At 50.3% G+C, this 12,028-nt stretch overlaps 1 protein-coding gene across 4 annotated transcripts in view; it reads right to left on the bottom strand.

The window, feature by feature from the left end:
- The window catches only part of CHD8 (chromodomain helicase DNA binding protein 8), a 69,335-nt gene that overhangs the window by 3,017 nt on the left and 54,290 nt on the right, over positions 1-12,028 (bottom strand). For all 4 annotated transcript variants that reach the window (XM_082195727.1, XM_082195730.1, XM_082195728.1 and 1 more), the window contains 8 exons: positions 10,651-10,705; positions 10,317-10,512; positions 8,469-8,677; positions 6,558-7,145; positions 5,522-5,670; positions 3,463-3,714; positions 1,040-1,147; positions 751-930 (listed from right to left, as the gene is read on the bottom strand). In XM_082195727.1, the coding sequence (XP_082051853.1) occupies positions 751-930; positions 1,040-1,147; positions 3,463-3,714; positions 5,522-5,670; positions 6,558-7,145; positions 8,469-8,677; positions 10,317-10,512; positions 10,651-10,705 (1,737 nt within the window). The remainder of the gene's footprint in view (positions 1-750; positions 931-1,039; positions 1,148-3,462; positions 3,715-5,521; positions 5,671-6,557; positions 7,146-8,468; positions 8,678-10,316; positions 10,513-10,650; positions 10,706-12,028) is intronic.

Raw genomic sequence — 12,028 nt, 5'->3', positions numbered from 1 at the left:
GGAAACCAGAAATGGACATGTTGACTTGGGGGCCTGGCACCCAAAGTTGGAATGAAAAGGTCTTTGAGAGGCTTAACATCCAAGGAGGCCTACCTAGGGCCATAGTTCAGCTGCAAAGTAAAAGGTGCCAGGTTCAATCCTCAGTATCCCCAGGTAGGCTGGGAGAAACTCCTGTCTGAAACCCGGGAGAGCTGTTGCCAGTCAGTGTAGACAAAGCTGAATGAGATGGAGCAAGGGTCTGGACTCGGTAAAAGGCGGAAGCTTGCTATGTTCCTGGAGTTCTTAGTACTATCATTTGGGCACCAGATAGACAATTTCCCCCTGCTTTTAAGAACTGTTAATGAAAGCATTCTTTCATTGATGAAAATCCTCTTTGATTTTACCATGTATACAAAATACCCGCTGCAGTTGAACTTGCATGCATTGTTGTTTTTATCAATGGTCCTTTTTGTTTCTTACTACTGCCATGCTACTCTTGGGGACAGAAAACTATGCTGAGCGTGGAACAAATGGGAACATAGGAAGCTGCCTTTGACCAGGGACCACTGGGTTCCTCCAGTTCAGTACTACCCATACTAATTGGCAGCAGCTGCCCAGGAATTCAAGACAGGGGAGATCTCTACCTGGAAATGATGGGGACTGAAGCTGTGACTTCTGTATGCAAGGCAGATGCATACACTGGGGCAGGGAACATGAAGGTCTGAAAAGCCCGGAAGCAGGAGAGGAGGAGGCGGGTCTGCAAACACTCACCGCCAAGAAGCGAGGGTCGACAGCGTACTCTGGGTGGGCCTGCAGCCACACCTCAAGGTCGGCTCGCCGGGGGGCTGCGTCACCCACCAAAAGCGTCCCGTCCGTCTTGTTCACCACCGGGATACGGGCCTCGAGGTCGATATCGGGGCCTCTTAGTGCCTCCAGACACTGCAGCTCCAGCTGAGACCCGAGAGAGATGGTAAGACGGGAAAGAAAAAGGGAGGGTGCCCCACCAAAACATTTCCCTCTGCTCCCCGTGCTCTGGACAGCAGAGGCTCCCATCTCTTACCTCCACCATCTTCTTGCTACTCTTCTTCTGAGTGAGAGCGGGGCGGTCGCGCATAGTGCCGTTGGGGACCAGCTTGTGCTTCTGGAAGGTCAGCTTGATTCCCTCTTCCTAGGGACAGCACGAGAGGTTAGGCCAAGGATAGGGAAATAGAAGAAGAAGTGTTTGAACTTGATATCCCGCCTTTCACTCCCCTTAAGGAGTCTCAAAGCAGCTAACAATCTCCTTTTCCTTTCTCCCCCACAACAAACACTCTGTGAGGTGAGTGGGGCTGAGAGACTTCAAAGAAGTGTGACTAGCCCAAGGTCACCCAGCAGTTGCATGCAGTGGAGCGGGGAAGCGAACCCAGGTTCACCAAATTACAAGTCCACCGCTCTTAACCACTACACCAAACTGGCTCAAATGCTGAATGGAGGATGAAACTGATGGACTATGCAGAATTAGATAAACTAACAGGAAGGATTCGAAACCTGCGGGACCAGAGATTCTCAGAAAACTGGAGTAAATTTACGGACTATTTGAAAAGTAATTGTGATGAACTAGATCACGCTAGTAGGTTTGCAAGAAGTTTTGTAAGGTGACTTATTTGAAATATTGCAAAAAAAAGACAATGAGAATTATTAGTTAAGGATAATTACAGTGGTGCCCCGCAAGATGAATGCCTCGCAAGACGAAAAACCCGCTAGACGAAAGGGTTTTCCATTTTTCGATGCGCTTCGCAAGACGAATTTCCCTATGGGCTTGCTTCGCAAGACGAAAAAGTCTTGCGAGTCTTGCGATTGTTTTCGGTCCCCCCCCCCTTTTCTAAGCCGCTAAGCCACTAATAGCCTTTTAGCCGCTAAGCCTTTAATAGCCGCTAAACCGCTAATAGCACTAATCCGCTAATAGGGTTGCTTCGCAAGACGAAAAAACCACTAGACGAAGAGACTCGCGGAACGGATTAATTTCGTCTTGCGAGGCACCACTGTAAGGGTAATATGAAATTAAGAAATGCCTAATAAATGATAAAGAACAGAAAATCATCAGAGGCATTGACGGAAGTTCAAAAATATTGTATAAGATGAGAAGTTATGTTGTATGAATGTTGGAATTAATATGTTAAAAAATCAATAAAAATGTATATATAAAAAAAGGATGGGGAAATGCTTTTGACCCAAGGGCGGCACTTACAATGGGGGCAGGTATGGGACTAAATCTGCTTTAAGGAAAAGGGAGGCAGGCAAAGACAACCTCACAGCTTACTCTGCAGTAAGACTGTCTCCTCCATCCCTATCTCCTGGCCAACTGTGGGAAGGATCCTGATGCTTCTTATACTTTGCGACTATCTTACAAATGCGTTTCAACGTAGCCTGTAAGCAACCTTGTAAGAATTGGGATCCCTGTATGAGACAGCTATATATTCCTGCATTCCAGGAGGCTGGATTAGATGAGGCCCAGGGTCCCTTCCAACTCTTTAATTCTTTGATTACAGGAAGTACTTTCACCCACCACCAAAAATTCCCATCTATACTGAGCCTCAACAGAAAGCAAGGCTATTTCTCCGTCGCTTCCTCCACTGATGCTTCCCTAAAATGGAGTACCTTTGAGCATTAGATCAGAGGGAATTGATACACCTCCCCCAAAATATTAAGTATGAAGAAAACCGGCCACTTCAGTCTCGTGTATTGTGAAAGCAACCAAGAAAACCTCTCCTGCGTTTGTCATATCCGGACTGCAAAGGAGGGCTTGGCTACATCTTCAGCCTTGGCAAACCCCCTGGGAAGAGACTGATAATGGCTCCTTTTTCAAGTGGGAAAGCAAGGCCAAAATAGTATGAGGCCAAGGCAGAGACCAGGGCAAAAGCAAGGCCTGCTTCCCTAAAGGAGCTTCCCCAACTTGGTGCCCTCCCAGATGCTGCTGAACAGTAACTCCCACCAGGTCATGGAGAATGGGAGTTATTGTAGACCAGTGTTTCCCAAACACACATCTCCAACTGTTGTTGGACTACAACTCCCATCATCCCTAGCTAGCAAGACCAGTGGCCAAGGATGATGGGAATTGTAGTCCGAAAACAGCTGGAGACCAAAGTTTGGGAAACACTGCTATAGACCAACATCTGGAGAGAACTAGGTTGGCAAAGAATCTCTGTTTACTGTATTTTATTTTTTTTTAATCTGATTTCAATATTTCACTTCTCTTTCATTCCGCTGACCCTTAACCAACAGTTGTTTTTTTTTAAAAAAGGCTGTACAACGGAGGTGCCTCAGTGCAAAAAAGTGAAATTGCTTCATCCATCTCCGGACCAAAGCCTCGGCTCTGATCAGGGGAGATTCGGTATTAGCATGGCAAGTCGTCACAGGCAAACCTCCCTGGCGTATGTCGCCAGCCTGAACACCAGGGGGACGGACGCTGGCTGCTCTGCCACCCTCAGCCCGGCTGTCACTCACATCTTTGATCTGCACGGTAAACTCCTTCTCTTGCCCGCTGTGCCGGAGGCGGGTGAAGGAGGCGGTCCCTTCTTCTTGCGATGCCAGGGGGCAGATGTGGGGGATGGGAGAGCTGGTGTACTCCCCATGCAGGCGGGGGAGGCCTTCTCCCTGCATGAGGCAGGATCCCACCTGGCCCTGCTGCGCTGTCGGCCATTTCCCAGAGAGCACGGCTTGACATACCAAGTCGATGCGGTTGATGAGCACTCGGTCCTGGCAGAAGGAAGAGAACAAGAGGCCGTCAGGACTGACCACAGGCAGAGCACATCCTCCAAGTTCACTTTGGCACTCCTCCATCTGGAAATTGGATCATCCTAAACCCCCTCCCTTCTCCTTTTAGGGAGAGAAGCCCATTTCTTATTACTGAGCTGCATTTTCTTATCGTGCCTCGTTGCTGATCTTCGCAAGCCGCTCTGGGATCAGTCTGTGGATAACTATTTCTTACAGGAACTATGCAAACATCGGTTTCTTTCACAACCTTAGAGCAGCTTCCGGAGAACGGCAGATTATTAGGCACTGGCTGACTTGGGAGGGCTGTGTACAAGCCATGCTGAAAGGAACCCAAATCTGCTTGGCAGGGGATAGAATTTGAGAAACTGGGGTGCCACCACTAAGAAGGCCCTCTCTCGTAACCAGTTGCTGCATCTCGGACTCAGGTCCACGAAACAAAGGTTTTAAAAAGAGAGGTCTGCTGACTAGGGGTCCCCAATAGAATGCCAAACAAACACGGGCTTTAAGTGAAAACTAGGCCTTTGTTGCTACAAGCGGACGCAGGGATAGTTTCCTGAAAAATGAGAAGACAACTGCAATGGCGTACAAATAAGCAGCACTCTTGTACAAGTCTGGTCACAAGAATGCATTCTATAGCAGTTATAACCCATTTCAACAAATCTAAGACAATCGGCAATCTTTTCGCTCCTCTGAATCGCGCTCCCCAACTTTCACATTTTAATAATATATTACTGAACTTAAAGACAATGAAGAATAACTCTTTAGTAAGCATGCATTCATCAACATCTTCATTCATTAGCTGTCTACATTGTTCAGTCCACCCTTATTCAATAGTTTAAGATTAAATGTAACTGCAATGCCTAGCTGAGTTCTTGCATTCCTCCAGGGCGCCAGAGTACTGGTTGCTATGGTTATTATCTTTAAACTGAGTCCCCTCCTCCCCACGAGGAAGGGTTAGTGCAAGTTCACACAGTTATACTAAGATAAAAACTACCAAGAAAATTGAGTCTTTGAGAAAATGCGGCTTTTGAGTTTTCTCCTTCATTCACATGGACAAGCTGGGACAGTGTGTTCCTTTTGGTACCCTGACCCTAAGTCGTGTAGGACAAATGTGGGGAATCTTTAGCCTGCCAGATGTTGCTGAACTACACTCTCTGGGCCCCTGGCCATGCTTCTTGGGGCTGATGGGAGTTGTAGTTTAGCAACATCTGGGAGGACAAAAGGTTCCCCACTCCTTGGCATAAGGTTTTAAAAGGACAAATGCCAGTGCTTCGAACTGGGAACCACTGAAAAAGATGAGCATTCAGTTAGATACTCTTCCACTGACTGGTCCACTTCCAATAGCCTAAAAAACGGCACGGGAACGGCCAGGACCGGATAGTTCAGTTGGTTAGAGTGTGGTGCTGGTAACACCAAGGTTGTAGGTTCAATCCCCACGCGGGACAGCGGCATATTCTTGAATTTCAGGGAGCTGGTCTAGCCTATGCTAGTTCCTACACCTCCTCACCTCCCCCCCACACTCTGATTTTTTCAGCCAGGCAAGCAGGGAAACGTTGCTAGCGTCCAAAGACACATTCCAGCCAAAGACACTTAAAAGAGAATGTGAGCTGGGGAAGAGTCCCTATGGGCCAGAGAAGAGGGGCCTGGAGTGCAGTACAGCTTGGCTCTTCGGCCTGAGATTCCCTGGACCCCTGGCGATCCAATTCGGGATGCACTTAGATGGAGCTTGTCCCCCACTCCAGCACAACTTACAGAGCCACAAACCACCTCCCTCCGCTCAACCTGTTACCTTTGGCCACTCGTGGGCTCGCTGGCGCTCCTGCAACAGCAGGTCAGAGGCGCTGGGCTGTGGGGAGTTGCCCTCGTGGGAGGTGGGCAGAGAGAGAAGCGACGACTCTTCCTCCTCAAACAGCTTCCCGCCACAAGAGGCCTCTTCGCCTGGCAGGGAAGAAGACCGGGGGGGGGGGGGGGAGGAGAGAGAAAGAGCCTGAGAGGTGCCGCCGTGGAGAAACACATAGTGAAAACAGGCAGAGATGTCAACCTACACAAAGCCTGATTGAGGGGCTTTTTTTTGTGCTGCCTGAAGATGGGAACGCTCTTTACCTAGAGGAGACAGTGCAATAGCTGGAATGAAAAAGCATGGGGCCACCCCATAGCAAGGCATGCCATTTTAGGGGGATAAACATAACCTTTGCACATTTCCTCAGTGAGCGGTCTTTCAAATATGTTTTGGGGTGTGGGGAATTCAAATCTGCTATTATTTTTGTGACCGGACAACGTTTAGCTTGGTATGCCTGCATTTGATGAAGAAGCACATAAAACTGCTTTTGGAAAACCAAAGAATGTTAATTTGACCTTCTGAAGATCTCAGGTGATAATAAAAATAATTTTAATATTGTAAACTGCAAGTGCTTGGCAATCATTTGTAATGATTCACACATGTTTTACTTGCCAAGCAAAACTAAATTACCTTCATTTAACCAAAATATATTTTGAATACCCAAGTTGTGTTTCCCGATTTTTAGCACCCCTCGTTTTGGAAATTTGAGAGTAGGAAAATCCGACACGCCGTAACGCCCCAGGAAGGACGCATGCGGGGTGACTGTGGCGTGCAATCGTTTCTGAAAGGGCATGGGTCTGAGCACAAATAAGAAGCCACCTTCGCTCATCTGAGTCTGTGCCTAAACAGGAGACCACTAGGGACCCTTCCGTACACCCATCTGGATTTCCACAATGGAAAGAACAGGTGGGGATTCACATATTCCAGTGGAGAGGTCAGAGGAGAAAGGGGGGGGGGCAGAAAACCCCTTGGGAAAATTCCTCACCATCGCTATCATCGGAGCACCCCGAAGTAGAAGAGCAAGACGAAGAAGCGGAGATCTTGCTGAGGTCCAGTTCCGAGTCCGAGTCGTCCACCGATTCAACTTTAATGGGGAGGGCTGTGGGCTGCTGTCGCGGAGTGGGGAGCTCATGCAAGGGCGGCGGCAAGAGCAGGGGCGCAGGAGGAGCGGCCGCTGTCACCACGGCAGCCCCGGAAAGAGGCAGCCCCAAAGGCTGTGGCGGGGGAGGCGGCGGGGGTGGCGGCGGCAGCGTCCCTGTGCTCCCCGCCCGACTGTGCATGTGGTTGAGTCGAGCGGCCAAGAAGGAGAAGTCCGGGTCCGGCATGATGGTGGCGTCGGTCTGGCTGAGGCCATGGCGGGCCACACCACGCAGCAACTCTCCGTCGTGGCGCCCGCATTGCCACCAGGGAGGCATCTCGGGGCCCGGAGGCTGGCAGAGGGCGAGGCGCTCTTCCAAGAGCGGGTGGCACAGGACTTGCTCCCGCAGGCGCCGCAGGAGGTCAATGCGGTACAGGGTGCGAGAGGCCCTCTCCTCCGTGATGGGCTCAATGAACAGGGTCGGGTCTGGAGACTCTGGGAGGGAGAAGGGGGAAGGATGTGTTACTTAACAAGAGGGAGGCACATGGACGGATGCTCCCTCCAGCTCATGCTGAAGTAGGGATTACATTACTTCATTTTATCGTACAGTGTTGCCTCGCAAGACGAAAAGAATCCATTCTGTGATTCTCTTCTTCTAGCGGTTTTTTCGTCTTGCGAAGCAAGCCCATTGACGGATTAGCGGATTAGCGCTATTAGCTGCTTATCTGCTGATCGGATCAGCTGATAAGCGGCTTAGCGGCTTAGAAAAAGGGGGGGAAAGGAAAAAAAACCAGCAGGAACTCGCAAGACATTGTCGTCTTGCGAAGCAAGCCCATAGGAAATTCATTTTGCGAAGCACCTCCAAAACGGAAAACTCTTTCGTCCAGCGAGTTTTCCGTCTTGCGAGGCATTTGTCTTGCGGGGCACCACTGTATTTTATGTATGGTGCTAAGAAACCAAGGGAATTGAGATTTAACCTTTTTGTTTTATACACCTCGCAATTCAAGACATTGGCACTTACTGCTGTATTTTCTTCTCCAAATACAGTGGTACCTTGGTTCCTGAACAGCTTGGCTCCCGGACAAATCAGCTCCCGTACGTCGCAAACCCGGAAGTGTTCCGGTATGCGAACCTTTTTTGGAAGCCGAACGTCTGTTTCGGCTGTTGGCATTGTTTCCGGGGCCAATCAGAAGCCACGCCTTGGTATGTGAAAGTTTTGAAAGACAGACGGACTTCCAGAACGGATTGAGTTTGGGAACCAAGGTACCACTGTAGGTGAAAACTCAAAAGGGGAAAGGAAAAAAGGAGGGGTGGTCAGCTGAGTCCAGAGAGTAGCATGCCAGAAGTGCCTGCAGCTCAGCAGGAGAGCATCTGCCTCGCATGATCCCTGGCTTCTCCAGGTAGGGCTGCCTTAAATCCTAGGGAGCCAGGCCACTGAGTACCAACAATACTGATCTGACTCGGTGTAAGACAGTTTCCAATGTTGCTATGGAAGCCCAGGTTGGGGATGGAGGTGGGTAAGCAACACAAACGGGCAAGGACTATGATTTGAAGGAGCTGGAAGGAAGAAGGGACTATAACCACGGCTGACCTCCCACTCACCATCCACAGAAACAACTGCACATTCCTGTAGGCCAAGAGATGGCAAGGAAGGCAGATCGAACTCTGATTGGACCAGCCACTCTATAGTTTACATCTCAACCTTGTGCCCTCTGGGTGTCTTTGGAACTCCAACTCCCATCAGGCTTGGCCAGCCTGGTCAATGGCCAGTGCGGAGGGTTGGCCACTTCCCACCCACTGTGGCCCCCAGGTACTAACCATCGCTTGCTGCGGGAGGCAGCCGGCACACTTGCCGGCACATGGCCACGAAGCCGTGGAAATACTTGGCGAGGCTCTCGTCCGTCTTCTTCTCCAGCCGGGCCATGGCCCGGAAGCGGCCCCAGTGGAAGCGCATGGTGTCTGGGTCGTACTCCACCCCGAATGTGGAGACGACGCGGTAGAAGTCGGATTGCTCTCGGCGTGTCCACCTTTGGAGGAGAGGCAGGGTTGGGGAAGAGCAAACCCGCTAGATGTCTCCGTAAGAGAACCCCCAACCAAACCGATCCCAAGTCTCCACCCCCCTCCTAAGCCAATGGCTGGCTGATGCAGGGGTGGGGCTAAGCAACCACTTCCTAGTTCACCAATCAGGAAGATCAGACCACACTGACAGGTACCAGGGACAGGTGTTCCCGCCCAGCCCCCCCCCCAAAAAATGCCCATTGGTGATGCCACTTTTAGAACTCCCATCCTGGGAGTTCCATTCTGCTCTCATGCTCTCCCCATTTTGACAAAGGCCACTGAAAATATCTCTCTCTTCTAGTATTTTTACTGAATATTCCTTTTATGCATAATCCCTGATGGTTTTCAACAGTTCATCCTAGTGCACGCTTGAGGTTTTTTTAAAAATAAAAATAACAATGGGTGGATTTGGTATTTTTAAAACTTTTTTATTGTTTCATGTCTTTTTTCTTGTTGCCTTGGAAGGATTGGCACTCTAAAAAGTAGGATAGAAAGTAAAGGGTTATAGCCAAGGCTAATTTTACTCAGAGCTGACCCATTAAAATTAATGGATGTTCAGTAGGTCTACTCACGAGTAGGGTTTCCCTGGCCAAGAATATAACCCAAAGGTATACCGCCTAATTCTGATTTTTATTTTTTTACTTATATGCAAATCCATCCAACCAACCGACCGACTCTCTAGTGGGGTAACCCTAAACATGATTATTCAGAAGCAAGTCCCAACCAACTCAATGGAACCTACTCCTTGGTATATGTGCTTAGCACTGAACCTTAAGATTTACTTAATTGGATGTGGCAGTCCTACTAAACAGAACGCCCCCATTGTCTTCATAATGTAACGCAGTGTTTCCCAAACGTTTTTGGGCAACGGCACACCTGTGTACTGAAAAAAAATCTCGCGGCACACCACCATTAAAGCCCCGCCCCGTGACGTCAGCGCGCAGCGTCACGCCGGGAGGGACGCACAAAAGTGAAAGTTTTTTCCCTCCCCCTTGCCGTGGAACCTCCAAGCTTTGGGCAGGCAGGCAGGCAGAGCTGGGAAGGGGGTTTCCAGGGGACACGGCAGCTCCTCGAAAGGCTTCTCTCAGCTGCGCTCAATCCTCCTCGGAGAGGATTTCCCCTCCGGTCCCATGCCTTCGTTTGGGGCATCGCTCCGGCTGCTCCCTCTCCCGCCGTGCAGGAGCGATGCCTCTCTCTGGCTCTCCCTCCGCGCAGGCTGAGGGAGGGAGGGAGGGGCGTGTGTGACCCGTCTCTGCTGGGAGACCAAACCCAGCGAGGCAGAGTCGCGCGGAGGCGCCCAGGCAGCGCTGCCGGCTGCGAGGAGGAGCGCCAGGCAGCAGCAGGAGGCGCGGCCTCTCCTCGCTGCCGCCGCCCCGCCTCTCGCCGCCCGACTCGCCCGCCTCCCTCCAGGCATCTCGCGGCACACGAGGCAACGTCTCACGGCACACTCGTGTGCCGCGGAACACCGGTTGGGAAACACTGATGTAACGCTACGCCTGTTTCAGGGGTCCTGTGCATTTCTGGCTGCGGAACTGGGGGCCACCTCAGCCCAGGCTACTGTGAAGACGTGCCCCTTGACGGCCTCTCAGCCAAGCCCAGAGCTTTTACCTCTGTTGCTTCTCTCGCCGCACCATCTCCTTCAGCTTGAATGCGGCCTCACAGCGCCGCCGCCGCCGGTCCCCTCGTTCCGCAGCCTCCATCTTGAGCTGCTCGCGTTTGTAGCTCCGCTGGAAGGCGGTGATCAGCCTTCGCAAGCGAGCCGTGATGGCCGAGGCTGGGGGCCAGAACAGGTTCCCCGGCTGACCTGAAGGGAAGGCGCAAGCTGCGTCACGGCAATTCCTGTCCCCCTTGGCAACACAACCGACACACAGCTAGTACCCCCCCAAAAAGTATTGTTTCCATTGCCACCTTTGACAAGCACTTTCAGCCAGCAAGTATTTACCTTCTTCACCGTCCACCACAGATATTTCCTCATCCATCATCATCAGTGGGTCACCCTGCGGCAGAGAGACTGGTGTCAGAAATAAGGGCAATTATTCTGACTAGATACTCCAACCATAGAGGGACCACACTCAGAACATACCACCAAAATGAAAAAGAGACACCCCTCCCCCTCTAAAAATATATATCCCTTTTTAAAAATCAAGCTCCTAATACAAATACTTGGTGGCCTTCAATCAACAGGCAATCTGTTTCATTTTAATGTCTGACCTACTGGGCTGATTTGTTTGGTATGTGCTATTCTGCATTCGAACCAGTATTTCCAATTTAATTTTGCTGCCATTTTCCCCTGCTCTTATCTGATTTTGTGGTCATATTGCTTACTTGTTTGTAATCTTTTAAATTTTTATTCTGGATTTTATTGCCATTAGGTGCATTGGGTGTATAATACATGTAACCAATAACTTAATATTAGCTTAATATCTATAAAATATACATTGGGGGGGGAATAGATTTCTTTTTACTTTTTTAAGTCTGTGGGCACATTGAGATTTTTGAACACCAACACCACTGGTCATTCGTCTCCTCCCCAAAGGAGAAGAAAGTGAACCCAGAAATGCACTTCCTTTTTCAAAAGGACCCAGTAGAGTTAATTTGAGCCTTGAAAGCACATAGAGCTGAAAGAAGAAGTGGGGCAGAGTGTCACTCTTCCCACTTCCCCTCTGGGAGAAAAAGGCAGCCACCATCACCAGTTTAATACCCAGCTCCTGGCAGCCATCGATGAGATCGCACCTAAGCGCCCTCTGCGACCCCACAGAAACCGGGCTCCCTGGTTTACCGAGGAGCTTCGGAAAATGAAGCGGGACCTCAGACGGCTAGAGCGAGTATGGCGGGGTGCCCGTGACGGAGCCTCAAGAACATCTTATAGGGCTTTTATGAAAACCTACGAGATGGCGGTGAAGGCTGCTAAGAAGTCATACTTCTCGGCCTCCATTGCATCCGCTAGCTCTCGCCCAGCGCAATTATTTAGCATAATCAGGTCTTTAACGTCCCTTGAGGGACAGCCAAATTTAAATAACAAATTGACACACGGCTGTGAGGCATTTGCGAGCTTTTTTGCGGAGAAGGTCTTGTCGCTCCGCCATGACCTCCCTGCCAATTTGGATACAATAAGGGAACTGGAGGCCCCTCGACTGTCCTCGGGTCCAGTATTGGACCACTTCGACCAGATATCCCCAGCCGATGTGGACAGACTCCTCCGAGCTGGAAAGCCCACCACTTGTCCTCTCGACCCGTGCCCGTCTTGGCTGATTAGAGCGTGTCCAGACGAGGTGCGGACCCTCCTGGGGATATCATCAATTTGTCCCTTGGCACCGGGA

This window comes from Podarcis vaucheri (genome assembly GCF_965113315.1).
Source record: "Podarcis vaucheri genome assembly, chromosome: 13".
NCBI classification, from domain to species: domain Eukaryota; kingdom Metazoa; phylum Chordata; class Lepidosauria; order Squamata; family Lacertidae; genus Podarcis; species Podarcis vaucheri.
This window is presented reverse-complemented; position numbering and strand designations above follow the sequence as displayed.